General features: G+C 44.5%; 1 protein-coding gene across 2 annotated transcripts in view; it reads left to right on the plus strand.

Moving 5' to 3' along the window:
- ERBB4 (erb-b2 receptor tyrosine kinase 4) overlaps positions 1 to 20,223 on the plus strand; it is a 1,102,749-nt gene that overhangs the window by 797,230 nt on the left and 285,296 nt on the right. For both annotated transcript variants that reach the window (XM_044302570.1, XM_044302571.1), the window contains exons 10-11: positions 1,877 to 1,950; positions 2,123 to 2,213. In XM_044302570.1, the coding sequence (XP_044158505.1) occupies positions 1,877 to 1,950; positions 2,123 to 2,213 (165 nt within the window). The remainder of the gene's footprint in view (positions 1 to 1,876; positions 1,951 to 2,122; positions 2,214 to 20,223) is intronic.

The raw sequence follows: 20,223 nt of genomic DNA on the forward strand, positions 1-20,223 counted from the left end.
TCACAAAAATCTAATATTCGCAATTACGAATATATTTTGCGATATTCGAAATATTCGCGAATTCTCGAAGTGACGATATTCGCGATTAAAATTCGCAATTCTAATATCCGTGATCAACACTACTTATCATATGTATTCAGAATCATAATCCATGACAAGTAGGAGAGGAGGATGAGGCAGCTTTTTAGCTCAGTGCTCTTAAGTAACTTGTCCTGCTGCGTGATTAGGACAGGTTTTGTGTGCACTAATAGGACAACGGGCATTTTATTTCTCCTAATGATTGCTCCCCAGACAAAATGAGCCATTATAACTAATGAAAGGTATTTGGGAATATATTTATAATAACATAATATTTAAGTATTTCCATTTTCTTAATTTCTGGAGAACCCCTTTAAAAGGCATCTGTCAGCAGATTTGTGCCTATGAACCTGGCTGACCTGTTGCATGTGCACTTGGCAGCTGAAGGTTTCAGTGTTAGTCCCATGTTCTTATGTGCCTGCATTGCTGAGAAAAGCCTATAGGAGCAACAGGGGTGTTACCTTTGCAATTAGAGGCTCTGCTCTCTCTGCAACTGGATCAGGCAGTGAAAACATCATCACACCTGGATCTGTCAATCAAAGTGCAGAGGGTGCACCAGTTGCAGAGAGAGCAGAGCCTCTAGGCAACGCCTCCGTAGCTCCTAGAGGCTCATTTGCATATATGAAAACTTGGGCACATATGAACATGGGACCAAAACAGATGCCTTCAGCTGCCAAGTGCACATGTAACAGGTCAGCCAGTGTCATAGGTACAAATCTGCTGACAGGGGCCCTTTAATAAGCATAAGATCTTATAACATGAATTTTCTATTTTATACTTCAATAGTGATGAGCGGCAGGGGTCATATTCGAATTCGTGATATTTCACAAATATTTTGTAGAATATTCGTCATATGTTCACAAATTTGTATATTCGTTATGTTCTACGTTTTTTTTAATGTGAAAATCTGCAAGGTATGCAAATATTACGCACTCAATACAGGCAGGGGTCAAAAACGTATATATAGCACTATAGAATATTCGTCATTTTTTCCATCTGAACACATGATTCCTCCCTGCTTCTTGCTTGTGAACCAATGAGTCATTGGCCCACAAGCAACTTAAGCAGGGAGGAATCATGACTTCAGATGGAAAAAAATTAAGAATATTCTAAAAAAACTAATATATAGATCTATATTCAATTTAGTGCTATATATCAGTTTTTTTGAATATTCGTCATGTTTTCCATTTGAACACATTATTCCTCCCTGCTTCTTGCTTGTGGACCAATGATGTCATTGGCCCACAAGCAAGAAGCAGGGAGGAATCATGTGTTCAGATGGAAAAAAATTATGAATATTCATCATTACGAATAGTATTAATATTCGAGATTAAAATTCGCTATTCGAATATTCGCGCTCAACTCTATACCTCAATTTAGTTCTGACCTACTGTATGCTTTTACATAGTGTTGGTAAACCTACTGGAATGACAGTGCAGAAGTGCCTCAATGTTCTAAAATCCCACAGTCTTAAGTAGCAATGTCAGATGTGCTATCCCTGCATATGTATTTTAAGTACTTGGCTAGCAAAATCATTTCAGGAAAACATTCATCGAAAATGATTTTAAACATGTGATTTTTTTCATTATCCATCCCACAGCTAGATTAGCAGCAGCTTTCATTCTTCTTTTAACATGAAGCAACAGGTGTGAAATGTTCTGAGTACAGTACGAAGGACTGGATCTTGTGTGCGCCCTCTTGTGTTTGCTGCAGTGAATTACAGCTTTTTAGAGTTCTGTGTGCAGAATGAGACCTCAAGATTAATAATCTTATGCATTTTGTTTTTATAATTCTCCAGCGATGCCTACCACAATATAGCTCCTTTGAATCCAGAGAAGCTGAATATTTTTCATACCGTCAGAGAGATCACAGGTAAAATACTCAGATTTTTGGAATTAAACATTACAGGGCTAATTTTGCTTTAATCTGTCAATGAGAATCCTCAGTTATTGTCTTCTCTGTGTTTATGTGTGTACTGCTTTGAGGATAGGTTAGCCGTATACCGAATGTCAAATACTGTTATAATTTTCTATTATCTTCTCAGGTTATCTCAATATCCAGTCCTGGCCAAAGAACATGACAGACCTTAGTGTCTTTTCGAACCTGGTTAGCATCGGGGGCAGAGATTTATACAGGTGAGACACGTAACTTAGAAGCTGAGAATACAGCATTAGTTCATATGGACTTTGCAGACATTAATGCAGCTCTCACATGAACAAATATGCTTATACTTATGTGCAAAGATTCCACGGGGTTGTTCGTTAAAGAGGTTTTTTGAGTATGTAATACTGATGACCTATTCACAGAATAGTCATCAGTATCTGATCGGTTGGATTGCAACACCTGAGATCCCTGCCAATCAGTTATTTAAGGCTGAGCACCGTGGCCTCCTCGTAGCTTACCTTAGGTCAGTGAGGTCACGTACATTGGTCACGTGACCTAGGCACAGCTGCTATACAGTAGACGGTGTTGTGCTTGGTAAGCTACAAGGAGGCTGCAGGGCTCATTGAAGTGATACAGCCTCCCAAAACAGCTGATTGGTGGGAATCCATGTCAAGTGGTAGTGTTGGCTGTTTTAGGGTAAAGGCAGGCAGTGTGACTGGCATGCCCACCCACTGCAGCCAATGGCTGAACAATTTTACTGCATAATCGGGCAGTCATTGGCTGTCACAAGTTGGGGTGGATTGGTGGCATGCAGCCAGCTGCACCAGCACCTTCACACTGATTTTTCTTTATTGTTCATTTGCTTCTTAAATTGGCTTCCCCAAAGTAGAATATTGATGACCTATCCTGTGGATAGGTCATCAATATCTGAACAGTGGGGGTCTGACACCTAGCACCCCTGTCGGTCAGCTGTTTGAAGAAGCCATGGCACTCCAGTGATAGCTGTGGCAACCCTCACAGAGTACCAAACAAATGCCATAGATTGTTTACCAGCTGTTTTAGGTATTGCAGTTGATCTATAGGAGTGCCAGGAGATAGACCCCCACCAATCACATTTTGATGACCTATTCTGAGGATAGGTCATCAATTTTCTCCTCACAGAAAACATGTTTAAATGCAAAATTAAACAACTTTCGAAGTAGTCACTAACATTTTTTTTAAATAAAAGAAAATAAAAAAAGTTTCAGTTTTAGCCGGAAGGTTTCCAAATGAAATCCCATCCATGTAATAATGGACAGTTCAAAACTGTATTCTCGTAGATTTGAAGTCCCAGTTATACAGACGTGGACAAAATTGTTGGTACCCTTTGGTCAATGAAAGAAAAAGTCACAATGGTCACAGAAATAACTTTAATCTGACAAAAGTAATAATAAATTAAAATTCTATAAATGTTAACCAATGAAAGTCAGACATTGTTTTTCAACCATGCTTCAACAGAATTATGTAAAAAAATAAACTCATGAAACAGGCATGGACAAAAATGATGGTACCCCTAACTTAATATTTTGTTGCGCAACCTTTTGAGGCAATCACTGCAATCAAACGCTTCCTGTAACTGTCAATGAGACATCTGCACCTCTCAGCAGGTATTTTGGCCCACTCCTCATGAGCAAACTGCTCCAGTTGTGTCCGGTTTGAAGGGTGCCTTTTCCAGACTGCATGTTTCAGCTCCTTCCAAAGATGCTCAATAGGATTGAGGTCAGGGCTCATAGAAGGCCACTTTAGAATAGTCCAATTTTTTCCTCTTAGCCATTCTTGGGTGTTTTTAGCGGTGTGTTTTGGGTCATTGTCCTGTTGCAAGACCCATGACCTGCGACTGAGACCAAGCTTTCTGACACTGGCTAGTACATTTCTCTCTAGAATTCCTTGATAGTCTTGAGATTTCATTGTACCCTGCACAGATTCAAGACACCCTGTGCCAGACGCAGCAAAGCAGCCCCAGAACATAACAGAGCCTCCTCCATGTTTCACAGTAGGGACAGTGTTCTTTTCTTGATATGCTTCATTTTTTCGTCTGTGAACATACAGCTGATGTGCCTTGGCAAAAACTTCGATTTTTGTCTCATCTGTCCACAGGACATTCTCCCAGAAGCTTTGTGGCTTGTCAACATGTAGTTTGGCATATTCCAGTCTTGCTTTTTTATGATTCGTTTTCAACAATGGTGTCCTCCTTGGTCGTCTCCCATGTAGTCCACTTTGGCTCAAACAACGACGGATGGTGCGATCTGACACTGATGTTCCTTGAGCATGAAGTTCACCTTGAATCTCTTTAGAAGTCTTTCTAGGCTCTTTTGTTACCATTCGGATTATCCGTCTCTTAGATTTGTCATCAATTTTCCTCCTGCGGCCACGTCCAGGGAGGTTGGCTACAGTCCCATGGATCTTAAACTTATGAATAATATGTGCAACTGTACTCACAGGAACATCTAGTTGCTTGGAGATGGTCTTATAGCCTTTACCTTTAACATGCTTGTCTATAATTTTCTTTCTGATCTCTTGAGACAGCTCTTTCCTTTGCTTCCTCTGGTCCATGTCGAGTGTGGTACACACCATATCACCAAACAACACAGTGATTACCTGGAGCCATATATATAGGCCCAATGGCTGATTACAAGGTTGTAGACACCTGTGATGCTAATTAGTGGACACACCTTGAATTAACATGTCCCTTTGGTCACATTATGTTCTGTGTTTTCTAGGGGTACCATCATTTTTGTCCATGCCTGTTTCATGAGTTTATTTTTTTACATAATTCTGTTGAAGCATGGTTGAAAAACAATGTCTGACTTTCATTGGTTAACATTTATAGAATTTTAATTTATTATTACTTTTGTCAGATTAAAGTTATTTCTGTGACCATTGTGACTTTTTCTTTCATTGACCAAAGGGTACCAACAATTTTGTCCACGTCTGTATTAGCCAAAAACATTGCAACTGTTAATTTGAGAAAGGATGGTTAAACATAGTCAACATCTTGACAAGAGATTCAATGACTTTTCATAATGGCAATACCTTCTCTATAACAAATTGTTGAGTCACTCACATGTACATGGAGAAAGACAACAGCAATTTCTTAAAGGGTGGTGAGGTTAAAAGTCCATACAAAAAGATTTCAGCTTTCACTGGATATTGATCTGGTACCAATCACGAAGGTAAACTTATATCTTGTATAACTTTGAAAAAGTTAATTGTCCATCTTCCATCCTTTTGATGTGGTCAGCATCACTGAACCATGATGAAATAGAAGAGGAGTTTAGACGTAACTTTCCAATAATGGCACTGAGTGACCACTGTGCCGTAAAAAGATGATAGCAAAATCCTTTTATGGAGGTAGAAGTCCAGAAGTAACCAGTAGTGTGAAAAGGATGAAATGAATTGGGTATTTGGAAGAGCAAGAGTTGTAATTTTTGTAATTATAGATATAAATACAGTACAGACCAAAAGTTTGGACACACCTTCTCATTCAAAGAGTTTTCTTTATTTTCATGACTATGAAAATTGTAGATTCACGCTGAAGGCATCCAAACTATGAATTAACACATGTGGAATTATATACATAACAAAAAAGTGTGAAACAACTGAAAATATGTCATATTCTAGGTTCTTCAAAGTAGCCACTTTTTGCTCTGATTACTGCTTTGCACACTCTTGGCATTCTCTTGATGAGCTTCAAGAGGTAGTCACCCGAAATGGTTTTCACTTCACAGGTGTGCCCTGTCAGGTTTAATAAGTGGGATTTCTTGCCTAATAGATAGGGTTGGGACCATCAGTTGCGCTGTGGAGAAGTCAGGTGGATACACAGCTGATAGTCCTACTGAATAGACTGTTAGAATTTGTATTATGGCAAGAAAAAGCAGCTAAGTAAAGAAAAACGAATGGCCATCATTACTTTAAGAAATGAAGGTCAGTCAGTCCGAAAAATTGGGAAAACTTTGAAAGTGTCCCGAAGTGCAGTCACAAAAACCATCAAGTGCTACAAAGAAACTGGCTCACATGCGGACCGCCCCAGGAAAGGAAGACAAAGAGTCACCTCTGCTGCGGAGGATAAGTTCATCCGAGTCACCAGCCTCAAAAATCGCAGGTTAACAGCAGCTCAGCTTAGAGACCAGGTCAATGCCACACAGAGTTCTAGCAGCAGACACATCTCTAGAACAACTGTTAAGAGGAGACTGTGTGAATCAGGCCTTCATGGTAGAATATCTGCTAGGAAACCACTGCTAAGGACAGGCAACAAGCAGAAGAGACTTGTTTGGGCTAAAGAACACAAGGAATGGACATTAGGCCAGTGGAAATCTGTGCTTTGGTCTGATGAGTCCAAATTTGAGATCTTTGGTTCCAACCACCGTGTCTTTGTGCGACGCAGAAAAGATGAACGGATGGACTCTACATGCCTGGTTCCCACCGTGAAGCATGGAGGAGGAGGTGTGATGGTGTGGGGGTGCTTTGCCGATGACACTGTTGGGGATTTATTCAAAATTGAAGGCATATTGAACCAGCATGGCTACCACAGCATCTTGCAGCGGCATGCTATTCCATCCGGTTTGCGTTTAGTTGGACCATCATTTATTTTTCAACAGGACAATGACCCCAAACACACCTCCAGGCTGTGTAAGGGCTATTTGACGATGAAGGAGAGTGATGGGGTGCTGCGCCAGATGACCTGGTTTCCACAGTCACCGGACCTGAACCCAATCGAGATGGTTTGGGGTGAGCTGGACCGCAGAGTGAAGGCAAAAGGGCCAACAAGTGTTAAGGATTTCTGGGAACTCCTTCAAGACTGTTGGAAGACAATTTCAGGTGACTACCTCTTAAAGCTCATCAAGACAATGCCAAGAGTGTGCAAAGCAGTAATCAAAGCAAAAGGTGGCTACTTTGAAAAACCTAGAATATTTTCCGTTGTTTCACACTTTTTTGTTATGTATATAATTCCACATGTGTTAATTCATAGTTTTGATGCCTTCAGTGTGAATCTACAATTTTCATAGTCATGAAAATAAAGAAAACTCTTTGAATGAGAAAGTGTGTCTGTACTGTATATCCATTGGGACTTTCCCAAGTATGAAATATTTTGACACTAGCATTATCACATTTCTAAAATGTATTTGGGGTCAATAAACCATTCTTGACTCTTCCATGTCTCACATATGTTAGGAGGAAAATATACCAATTCATAGATGGTGAAGAAGCCCTAGTAGTTTAAAATGATGGTTTACCTACTCAGCAATTTAGCTTTAACTGCTGTTTCAGCCAAACAGTGCAATTACTAAACCAGAGTTTCCTGATCCCCAGATGGCAGACAGAAGAAAGCAGGTGCCCGCACAGAGGTGACAGCAAACTGTATACCAGCTCTGAGAATAATTATTTGTCTCTGCAGGGCTACGGCTGAGAAGGAAGGGCAGGGGGCACATTTAATGATGGCCTTGAATGAAAAGTTATAAAACATCACGTCCTCGGTAGCCAGTAAGCCAGCAGACTCCTTCATACAATCCACCTCCTGTCTAGAGTGGTGATGGCAGAAGTATTTTTATATTTAAAGCACCTGTAGGGCAGCACTCTCTGAAATAGCAGGTGTCCCCTTTAGTATTTCCAGCTAAACAGGGTAATGGTAGGAAGCAAATAGATCTAAACTGAACCCAGACTGTGAGCATTGACCTTCCCTATTAAATAAACTGTGGTATTGGTAGCATATCAGACAGTTGCTGGGCACTTCTTATTATCGACAGCTGCACCTCACATTATTTTTCAGCTAGAAAGAAGCTACATGGGGGCTGTCAGAATACTGTCTGTAAACAGGTATACACAACTGTAGCTGGAAGAATTCACAAAAATTGTAGAAATCGATGATGGTTGTGACGAAATGGTCATCAGTTTGAGTTAAATGTGTATTGGTGTTGGATATGTGTAATTATGTTATACTGTGTAACTTGTTATCAAAAGACTGTTAGCACCCCCTTCGTTATCTCCCATTGTACTCTGAAAGAGCTCAGGACAATGACGTTTTGGCCAGAATCCTGCTAGGGCTGCCTGGAGCTATTTTAGCAGGGGGACCCCTGTGGTGTGGTGCAGACAGAATGTCTGGGGGGGAAGAAGGGGGATGTGATGGGATTACAGTTTCATATGATCACTTTCTGTATATAAGCTTGTGCAGCTGCTCAATAAAGCAGACTTTATTTCACCTACACTGAGTCTCGACCAGTGACTGAGGAAACTGGGGAAACTGGGAGCTACAGATAAGCGGTTTGTAATATCTACTGAGTAAGGAAGAATACAGAGGCGGACATACTCTTCTTAAGTACTGGGGGTCTGTCACAATGGTGGCAGCAGTGGTATGCTCTTTATTACCTAAGGAAACATTCAAAACACCACCATGACCAAGTTTTCTGCTGACATAGGAGAAGAGCCACAGTTGCCAACGGCCATGGAAGCGCTGGCCCAGCTCCAGAATCTTGGTTCTGCCCAGGACATGCTGAGAAGGAGAGGTGCTTTGCAACGGGAGATCTGGAGGGAGACTCTTCAATTGCAGCAGCACTATTGTGGCAATGTCCTCCTTATATCTGAGGAACGATACTAGAAACAATGGGACTTGCGTGTTTCTTTCCTGGGAGAGCAGCCCTGGGAGGAATGGCTGTCAGAGATGGATGAGCTGCTCCAAACGGAACTGATGCTGCATGATGGGTATCGGGTGCTACAGTGGTATGTCAACCAATTTTGTCCATGGCTGGGGAACAATGATCCTACAGAGGGCTATGACTTCGGCGGCCCAGGACTTATATTCGAGGCACTCCTGGAGGATCCACAATTTGGGAGAGCACAGGAGTGGAGAAGGAGGACATATGTGATTTTAGGGAGTTGGAACTCCCCAGTGAGCTCAGATCGAGGACTGATTTGGACTTTTTAGTTGCACAGGAATGGGAGCTGGAACAGGCATACCAAAGACTATTCGACATTGATCAACAGCATGCCCCAGCAACCACAGATGTCATGGATCTACAAGTTACAGCTGAAGAGCTGGCATCAGGGCAGGGCACTGCTGACCTCTTCCCAGCACCAAATGTACCTCTGAAATGTACCTCCAGGGCAGGCAGCCCCTCTCCCCAACCGCAGGCCGATGCAGAGGAACTTCTAGCCCCAGCTGAAGAGTTGTCATCAGGGCAAAGCTCCACAGGCCTCTGCCTACAACAATTATTGACCCTGGAGACTCTCTGCAAGGCCACCAAACTAGCAGTTTACTTCCCAGCAGAAGAGCTGGCAACAGGGCAGAGTGCTGTTAGCCTCTGCCCTGCACCCATAGCCCCCCTGAAGCTTCTGGATGAGATGGCAGACAACCCCATTTCCTTGTTACTGGCTACAGAGGTAGGGGACCTAATAGATTGGTGCTGGGGGGAACTTCATATGGCAGGTGGAGATGGGACCGAGGTCTCTCCACCGGCCCTAAAGGGATGCTGGGCAGTCAGCGGAGATCCCCAACGGCAGCTGGAGGTTCAGGGAGTAGGGACAGTCGGTCCTGCTCCCCAGTGGCAGTATGTTTTGCAGGGAGAGGAGACAACCGGTCTCTCCCCAGCGGCAGTGTACCTTGCAGGGAGAGGAGAGCATTGTCTCCCTACCCCAGCGGAAGTGTACTGTGCAATGAGAGGAGAGCATCGTCTCCCTTCTCCAGCGGCAGTGTACCTTGCAGGGAGAGGTGAAAACCTGTCTCTCTCCCCAACCACAGGGGGACATTACACCTAACTCCGATGGTGCAGATGGGACCGCGGTCTCTGCACCAGACCTACAGGGATGCTGGATGGCCGATGCAGATCCCCAACCAACCTCGCAAGAATGCCAGGAGGTTGAGGTAAGCGATCCCTCCTCTCCACAGTAGATCCACAACCAGGTCCTGAGGGTAGAATTCCCTGACCATATACCAGCGGAAGAGCTGGAATCTGGGCAGAGCGCCGCTGGCCTCTGCCCTACCTGTCCTTTTGTTACTGCGCACCAGTTTGCCCAGTTGAAGCACAGACACCACGGCAAAGTACCGCTGATCTCTGCCCACAAAGCAACCTCCACTCCCAGCCAGAGAGCAACACAGAGACCCAGGGAGAAGAGGTAGCCGACCTACCTCCTCAGTAGCAGATGGAGACCCAGGGAGAAGAGGTGACCGACTTCCCTCTCCAGCGGCAGATGGAGACACAGAAAGAGAGGTAGCCAACCTCTATTCCAGCAGCAGATGGAGACCCAGGGAGAAGAGGTAGATGACCTCTCTCCCCAGCGGCAGAGGGTGTTCCAGGGAGAAGAAGAGGCAGCCGACCTCTCTCCCCAGCGGCAGTGTGTTTACCCAGGAGATGACGTGGATGGCATCAATCTCCTGCAGCAGAGCCAAGCGGACCAGTTGGAAGAGGTTTTGGATTTATCTTGTCCAACTAACACAAATCCAGACCAGTTGGGGGTCTGGTACCTGGTTAGTCTACTGTTGAAGGGGAGAAATGTAACAGACAGAACCGTCACTGGGGCTACTGGAGAAGCCTGAGGACCAGCCTCTTTCCTAGCGAGTAAGGACCTTGGATTTTGGAGATCCCCTTGTTTGGTTGAACCGGGTGTCCTGAGCACATGGATGACTGTTGCAGTGAATCCTGTCCCTACAGCCTTTTACTTTCACAATCTAATATCAGCCTGGGAAACACAATGCGAATGCTGGTGGACTATCTCGCCAAACAGAACTGGAACAGTGACTAACATGGACATCCCCAAGTGGACCCGTAGAGGGTCTCACCGGGTCTGCCATCCTTTAACTTGGGGGAACTATGTGACGACATGGTCATCAGTTTGAGTTAAATGTGTATTGGTGTTGGATATGTGTAATTATGTTATACTGTGAAACTTGTTATCAAAAGACTGTCAGCACCCCCCCTTCGTTATCTCCCATTGTACTCTGAAAGAGCTCAGGACAATGACATTTTGGCCAGGCCAAATGCAGGATAAAAAGGTGCAAATGCTGCGATATAATCAGCTGCTGTGCGGAAAAGGTCACACTACCACAACCTAGAGAACCAATCACACTACAATACATTATGAATTGTAGCACCTCAAATGTTATATACCTTTCACAGTGCCCTTGTGATCTCCTGTATGTAGGACAGACAACCCAATGTCTAAGAGAACGGATGAATGAACATCGTTCGACCATACGACGGAAAGTAGTAACACATAGTGTATCTCGTCATTTCTTACTGCACGAAGGGGACCCATTCCTATTGCGATTAACGCCCCTTGAGTGAATCCCACAATCCTACCAGACATTATGTAGAAAAGAAATGTTTTGGATTTTCAAACTTAATGCTCTCACCCCTTTTGGTATCAACAAATCACTTGAACATATGAACTACTAAGGATACCAATCTGTTGATTGTTTCAATCAGTTTATCATACATCCTACTAGGACATATATGTTCGTCTGACTGGATTTATTGGTGTTTTTTTATCAATTCCTTTGACAACGTGCATACCCTTATGCCAAGTACAGATACAGATATTTGATTATGTGCTTAGATATTGTTATTTTACGATATTCTTTTCCAGTTCACTCTATTTTTATTCCGACATTTTCACATATCTGTTTTATTAGTCGGAGTAGCTCCTTACCATGTCCCTGTTGGACCCTGCGTATTGTGTCACGTATAAATTATTACCCGTTTATTCATTTATTATCATGACTGTTTTTATCTTCTAATCTTATTCAGCCATTGTTATATTTTTACATTTTGGGTTTGTTATTATAGGTACCCTTCGGGGTCCTTTTAGACATGAGATTTATTTCACCCCTTTTTTATATATAAATGCGTTTTTAAGTATAACTACTTTTCTATATATAGATTTTACATATAGATGTTACTCCATCCCCTCCTGTCTACTTTCACTATAGTGCTCCGCTCCTTTGAGCACAATTAGCGCTCATGTAAGTTTCCACCTGTATGTGTCCCTACCAGGCTGCCGTTTTATTTCTCTGCATTTGGAGCGCACGAGACCCAATGCGTTCCAATTCTGGTTTCACCGGGTCCTGACCTGAAGTCATTGTGCTTCCGGGTCTCCTGGTCCCTGGAAAACGCAGTTTTTTTGTATAGATGTACCATACATGTTTGGCCTTTTGAATTGGGCTCCTGCCCGTCAACAAATATGTTTATTATGTATATATGGCCATCACTTGTATTTAGAGTTGAGCGGACACCTGAATGTTCTGGTTCGGCAGGTTCGACCGAACTTGAAAAAAAAGTTCGGGTTCAGGACCCGAACTTGACCCCGAACCCCATTAAAGTCAATGGGGACCCGAACTTTTGGCCACTAAAATGGCTCTAAAATAGCCCTGGAAAGAGCTAGGGGGCTGCAAAAGGCAGCAAAATGTGCTTAAGAGCATGGCAAATGCTCTACAGACAAACGTGGATAGGGAAATAAATTTAAAAAACCTAAAAGACCTTAAAAAAATTAAAATTAGGAATGATGTAGGAGGAAGAGGTTGAGGAGGCGGTGAAAGGGTGGATGTGGCCGTGTAGGCTCACGTGGCGGTCTAGGTGGAAGCGGCGGCGAAGGAGGAATAGGTAGCCAACACAGTTGTGTGTTATTTTGCATTTTTACATAGGGGTATCCCCCAAAATATTAGGACATATAAAAAAAAAAAAGGAATAAGTGCACTTAAGTACAAGGATGGATGTTAGAACTGTCTATTCTGCACAAGGTACAAACAAGTCTTGTGGGATCCAGGCCTGGTTCATTTTAATGAACGTGAGCTTGTCCACGTTGGCTGTGGATAGGCAGCTGCGTCTGTCTGTAATGACGCCTCCTGCCGTGCTAAATACACATTCAGAGAGAGGGCAGGCCAGCACCTCCAAGGCATACAGGGCAAGCTCTGGCCATGTGGACAATTTGGAGACCCAGAAGTTGAATGGGGCAGAACCATCAGTCAGTACGTGTAGGCATGTGCACAGGTACTGTTCCACCAATGCTGCCTCCTGCTAACACATTCCATATCAGCAGTTGGGGCCGGTTGTTGCGGCGAGGTGACAAAGCTTTTCCACATATCGGCCATGCTAACCCTGCCTTCTGAGGTGCTGGCGCTGACACAGCTGCGTTGGCGACCTCTTCCTCCTCCCCTGCCTTCGCCTTGTGCTTTCACTTGTCCCCCCAGTGTCAGTCGGGAATGCTCTCAGGAGCGCGCCTACCAGCGTGCGCCTGTAGTCGCGCATCTTCTGATCATGCTCCAGTGAGGGAATTAAGGATGGCACATTGTCTTTGTAATGGGGATCCAGCAGGGTGGCCACCCAGTAGTCAGCACACGTTAAAATGTGGGCAACTCTGCAGTCGTTGCGCAGGCACTGCTGCATGTAGTCACTCATGTGTGCCAGGCTGCCCAGAGGTAAGGACAAGCTGTCCTCTGTGGGAGGCGTATCGTCTGCGTCCTCCGTATCCCCCAAGCCACGCACCAGTGATGGGCCCAAGCAGTGTTGGATGCCACCCCGCTGTGAACATGCTTCATCCCCATCTTCCTCCTCCTCCTCGTCCTCCAGTAGTGGGCCCTAGTTGGCCAAATTTGTACCTGTCCTCTGCTGTTGCAAAAATCCTATTTCTGAGCCACTTCTAAAAGACTGGCCTGAAAGTGTAAGAGATGATCCCTCTTCCTCCTCCTCGTCCTGGGCCACATCCTCTTCCATTATCGGCCTAAGTGTTTTCTCAAGGCGACATAGAAGTGGTATTGTAACGCTGATAACGGCGTCATCGCCACTGGCCATGTTGGTGGAGTACTCGAAAGAGCGCAACAGGGCACACAGGTCTCGCATGGAGGCCCAGACATTGGTGGTGAAGTGGTGCTGTTCCGCAGTACGACCCACCCGTCCGTGCTGCAGCTGAAACTCCACTATGGCCTGCTGCTGCTCGCACAGTCTCTCCAGCATGTGCAAGGTGGAGTTCCACCTGGTGGGTACGTCGCATATGAGGCCGTGAGCGGGAACGCCGAAGTTACGCCGGAAGCGCGCACAGATGGCCCGCACTTTATGCAGCAGCTCTGACTTGTCGGGGTAGTTGTGAATGAAATTCTACACCACCAAATTCAGCACATGCGCCAGGCAAGGCATGTGTGTCAAACCGGCTAGTCCCAGAGCTGCAACGAGATTTCGCCCATTATCGCACACCACCAGGCCGGGCTTGAGGCTCACTGGCAGCAACCACTCATCGGTCAGTTGTTATATACCGCGCCACAACTCCTGCGCGGTGTGCGGCCTGTCCCCCAAACACATCAGTTTCAGAACAGCCTGCTGATGTTTACCCCTGGCTGTGCTGAAGTTGGTGGTGAAGGTCTGTCGCTGACCGGATAAGGAGGTGGTAGAAGAGGAGAAGGAAGCCGAGTAGGAAGAGGAGGCAACAGGAGGCAAAGAATGATGCCCTGCGATCCTTGGCGGCAGAAGGACGTGCGCCAAACAGCTCTCCACCTGGGGCCCAGCCGCCACTATATTTACCCAGTGTGCAGTTAGAGAGATATAGCGTCCCTGGCCGTGCTTACTGGTCCACGTATCTGTAGTTAGGTGGACCTCGCCACAGGTGGCGTTGCGCAGTGCACCCTTGATTTTATCCGATACTTGGTTGTGCAGGGAGGACACGACTCTCCTGGAGAAGTAGTGGCGGCTAGGCATGACGTACTGTGGGACTGCAAGCGACATGAGCTGTTTGAAGCTGTCCATCTCGACCAGCCTGAATGACAGCATTTCAAAGGCCAGTAGTTAAGAAATGCTGGCATTCAGGGCCAGGGATCGAGGGTGGCTACGTGGGAATTTACTCTTTCTCTCAAAGGTTTGTGAGATGGAGAGCAGAACGCTTCCGTGTGACATGGTGGAGATGCTTGGTGATGGAGGTGGTGTTGTTGGTGGCACATCCTTTGTTTGCTGGGCGGCAGGTGCCAACGTTCCTCCAGAGGCAGAGGAAGAGGCTGAGGCAGCAGCAGAGCCCTTTCTTGGTTTTGAAGGTGCTTACTCCACTGCATGTAGATGCCTGGTCATGCAGGTTGTGCTAAGGTTCAGAACGTTAATGCCTCGCTTCAGGCTCTGATGGCACAGCGTGCAAACCACTCGGGTCTTGTCGTCAGCACATTGTGTGAAGAAGTGCCAAGCCAGGGAACTCCTTGAAGCTGCCTTTGGTGTGCTCGGTCCCTGGTGATGGTGGCCAGTAGCAGGCGAACTGTTTTGGCGACGGCTGCTCTGCTTTTGCACCCTGCTCCCTCTTTTGCTACGCTGTTGGCTCGGTCTCACCGCTGCCTCTTCCTCCGAACTCTGAAAGTCAGTGGCACGACCTTCATTCCATGTAGGGTCTAGGACCTCATCATCCCCTGCATCGTCTTCCACCCAGTCTTCCTCCTTGACCTCCTTTTCGGTCTGCACACTGCAGAAAGAGGCAACAGTTGGCACCTGTGTTTCATCATCATCAGAGACGTGCTGTAGTGGTATTCCCATGTCCTCATCAGGAAACATAAGTGGTTGTGCATCATGGCATTCTATGTCTTCCACCCCTGGGGAAGGGCTAGGTGGATGCCCTTGGGAACCCCTGCCAGCAGAATCTTCAAACAGCATGAGACTGCTGCATGACTTGAGGCTCAGACAGGTTCCATGATATGCACGAGGGTGATGTGACAGATTGATGGGCATGGGTTTCAGGTGCCACCTGTGTGCTTTCTGCAGAAAACTGGGTGGGAGATAATGTGAACGTGCTGGATCCACTGTCGGCCACCCAATTGACTAGCGCCTGTACTTGCTCAGGCCTTACCATCCTTAGAACGGCATTAGGCCCGACCAAATATCGCTGTAGATTCTGGCGGCTACTGGGACCTAAGGTAGTAGGTTCAGTAGGACGTGTAGCTGTGGCAGAACGGCCACGTCCTCTCCCTGCACCAGCGGCTCCACCACCACCACGACCATGACCGTGTCCCTTATTAGATGTTTGCCTCATAGTTAGCGTTCACCAAACAAAGTAAAAAGTGGTTAAGTATGTTAAAAATAATTAATCGCCAATAAAAACCATGATGTAGGGTATTGCACTCAATATTATTATTTTTTTTACTCTATATGACAGTGGTTTTTGTGGCCTAAATTTCACAGTAACTTATGCACTTCTAATCCCAGATGTGCAGTATATCAGAGGGTTTTTATAACCCCAGTAACCAAAAAGCTGTATTTCTGGCCTAAATGTGACACTCACTTATGCACGTCTAATCCCAAATGTGCAGTATATCAGAGGGTTTTTATAACCCCAGTAACCAAAAAGCCGTATTTGTGGCCTAAATGTGACACTCACTTATGCACGTCTAATCCCAGATGCGCAGTATATCAAAGAGTTTTTATAACCCCAGTAACCAAAAAGACGTATTTGTGGCCTAAATGTGACACTCACTTATGCACATGAAATTCCAGATGTGCAGTATATCAGAGGGTTTTTATAACCCCAGTAACAAAAAAGCCGTATTTGTGGGCTAAATGTGACACTAACTTATGCATGTCTAATCCCAGATGTGCAGTATATCAGAGGGTTTTTTCACCCCAGTAAGCAAAAAGCTGTATTTCTGGCCTAAATGTGACACTCACTTATGCACGTCTAATCCTAGATGTGCACTATATAAAACAGATGTGTTTTTTTCACCCCAGTAAGCAAAAAGCTGTATTTCTGGCCTAAATGTGACACTCACTTATGCACGTCTAATCCCAGATGTACAGTATATCAAAGAGTTTTTATAACCCCAGTAACCAAAAACCCGTATTTGTGGCCTAAATGTGACACTCACTTATGCATATGTAATCCCAGATGTGCAGTATATCAGAGGATTTTTATAACCCCAGTAACCAAAAAGTCATATTTGTGGCCTAAATGTGACACTCACTTATGCATGTCTAATCCCAGATGTGCAGTATATCAGAGGGTTTTTATAACCCCAGTAACCAAAAAGCTGTATTTGTGGGCTAAATGTGATACTCACTTATGCATGTCTAATCCCAGTTGTGCAGTATATCAGAGGGTTTTTATAACCCCAGTAACCAAAAAGCTGTATTTGTGGTCTAAATGTGACACTCACTTATGCACGTCTAATCCTAGATGTGTACTATATGAAACAGATGTATTTTTTTCACCCCAGTATGCGCCAGTATGAGAAAGCCGTATTTGTGGCCTAAATTTCACAGTAACTTATGCATGTCTAATCCCAGATGTGCAGTATATCAGAGGGTTTTTATAACCCTAGTAAGCAAAAAGCCGTATTTGTGGCCTAAATGTGACACTCACTTATGCACGTCTAATCCCAGATGTGCAGTATATCAGAGGGTTTTTTCACCCCAGTAAGCAAAAATCTGTATTTCTGGCCTAAATGTGACACTCACTTATGCATGTCTAATCCCAGATGTGCAGTATATCAGAGGGTTTTTATAACCCCAGTAAGCAAAAAGCTGTATTTCTGGCCTAAATGTGACACTCACTTATGCACGTCTAATCCTAGATGTGCACTATATGAAACAGATGTGTTTTTTTCACCCCAGTAAGCAAAAATCTGTATTTCTGGCCTAAATGTGACACTCACTTATGCATGTCTAATCCTAGATGTGCACTATATGAAACAGATATATTTTTTCACCCCAGTATGCCCCAGTATGAGAGGGCCGTATTTGTTGCCTAAATTTCACAGTCACTTATGCACGTCTAATCCCAGATGTGCAGTAAATCTGATGTTTTTTTCACCCCAGTAAGCAAAAAGCTGTATTTCTGGCCTAAAAATTGTTTTTTTTAACCCCAGTGTCTCAAAGCAGTATTTCTGGACTTGCAGACATGCAGATATCCTGTGCTGGTGCACTATCGTTGCATAAAATGGCTGCCGATTATGTATTGATATTGACTAACTGAAGGAAAAAAAGTTTATTTTCAGTAGTAGCTGGCTCAGGGCAGGCTTAAAACAATTGTGCACTACACCCACAAAACACATTTGCTGTAGATTGCTGAGTAAAGAAGCAGTTCTTCATAAGATTTCTCCCTGATCTCTCCCTCACAGCAGCTGCAGCCTATTCCTACACTAATCCGAACAGAGTGACGGGCGGTGCTACGTGAATCCAGCTTAAATAGAAGCTGGGTCATATGCTGCAGTTGGCCAATCACAGGTATGCCAATAGTAGGCATGGCTGTGATGGCCTTTTGGGGCAAGTAGTATGACGCTTGTCGATTGGCTGCTGTGCAGCCTTTCAAAAAGCGCCAAGAAAGCGCCGTACACCGAACCCGAACTTTTACATAAACGTTCGGGTGCCGAAAAACCTAAAGTTCGGTACAAACCCGAACTTTACAGTTCGGGTTCGCTCAACTCTACTTGTATTTTAATATATAATATGCGTTCCACAGTGGAACGCACCACTTCCGGTTTGCCCAGAAACCAGAAGTGATGTAATTCGGGTGGGAATTTCAACTCATGTTTGTTCTTAGATATATGTATCCTACCTATACCCGTTTTGTAATTGCTCCTGATGAAGGGGATTTTATATCTTCCCTGAAATGCGTTGAACCACACATTTTTGGAATAAAGAGATTGACCACAAGTTGCTGACCCGTGTGCTGTTTGCCATCTTTAGTACTCCACCAGATTTATCGTTTACCCTGTCCCTTGGGCAACCACAAATTCCTCTCTGTGTGCGTGAGAGTGGCGCTGTCTCTCTTTTTTTGGCTAGTTGGTAGGCGCCCTTTGTGACGCCTTCCTCCTGATTACCAAGTTTAATTACTCTTCTGATCACCAAGTGTATAGCTCTGCTAACACTATCTCCAGCTGCCTTCTTCACCACCTTGCTACCCTTCGTCTTCATTTCACTTGCTTGCATCACCATTGGCGCCACGGGTTCAACAGTACTTCTGGGTTTTCATTGACCAAAGTAGCATTTGTTAACCTCCTCCTCTCTTTTTTGTTTCCTCTTCTACGTGTCCACATTTTGGCCAGGCTCCTGCTAGGGCTGTCTGGAGCAATTTTAGCAGGTGGACCCCCATGGTGTGATGCAGACAGAATGTCTGGGGAGGGGAAGGGGGATGCGATGGGATTACAGTTTCATCTGATCACATTTTGTATATAAGTTTGTGCAGTTGCTCAATAAAGCAGACTTTATTTCACCTACACTGAGTCTCGACCAGTGACTGGGGAAACTGGAAGCTACAGATCAGCGGTTTGCAATATCTCCTGAGTACGGAAGAATACAGAGGCGGACATACGCCGTCTGAGTACTGGGGGTCCGTCACAATGGTCAAATAAAAAATATATATATTTATGTATAGTCTATTACCACAAGGGCTTCCTACTTGGTTGCCAACCAGTAAGGAAATTTTGTAAAAGCAAACTGAACCTGACTCTCAATATTACCATATTATAGGTATGTTCTGCTATCTGCAGTAGGTTGGCCATACTTATTAGTTAACTGTCAACCAATAACAATCTCTTCCAACCCCTCTTACCAGTGTTCTCAATAATGAGACTGGAAGAGCTGCTTCCAATCTTCTCTAGCTACAACGTATCTCCCTGAGAATAAGTCCAACTACTCAATCCTCCTTGTCCCTGACTTCTGCTGTCGAGGTAGAGTTGGGACACCACCGTACAATAGGATGGTCAGCTAGTCTCACCAAGTTTGTTAAGTTTGTCCAATGTTATTCTAAAGGTATGGTGAGCTTGAGGTTTAGTGCAGTTTTTATTGCCATTATTGATGCCATTTAGTGAGTCAAACACACAAAGGGAAACAAATAAGTAGGGAAAGACAGAATTACACAGCTATTCACATAATTGGGTGGCACTATAATATTGTACGTGGCTATGCCAAGTCAACCAGATTGACCTCTCCCCAACACAGCAATTAGCCAATCACAGAGGGTCTAGTTTTCCTTATTTTCTGGGATTGCTATCATCATAGATGAAGTCACTTCTGACCTCTGCAGGGAAAATGTACTGTACTTTTCTTGGCCATCCATGTAATGGTTGAACGGGTTGGGACTGACATAACTGGAACCACTCTGTTCTAGCTTGTACATCTATGACTTAGATACACAATAATGAACCATATGGACAAAGGTTGTGTTCATTAGATGGCGCTACTAATCACAGCTATAGACTAGTACTTATGTAATTTATGTTAAGAAAAAACTTGTTCAATAGGTATCACCGGAGTGATATGTTAAAAACAATAATTCATT

The sequence above is a fragment of the Bufo gargarizans genome, chromosome 8, assembly GCF_014858855.1.
Source record: "Bufo gargarizans isolate SCDJY-AF-19 chromosome 8, ASM1485885v1, whole genome shotgun sequence".
Lineage (NCBI taxonomy): Eukaryota > Metazoa > Chordata > Amphibia > Anura > Bufonidae > Bufo > Bufo gargarizans.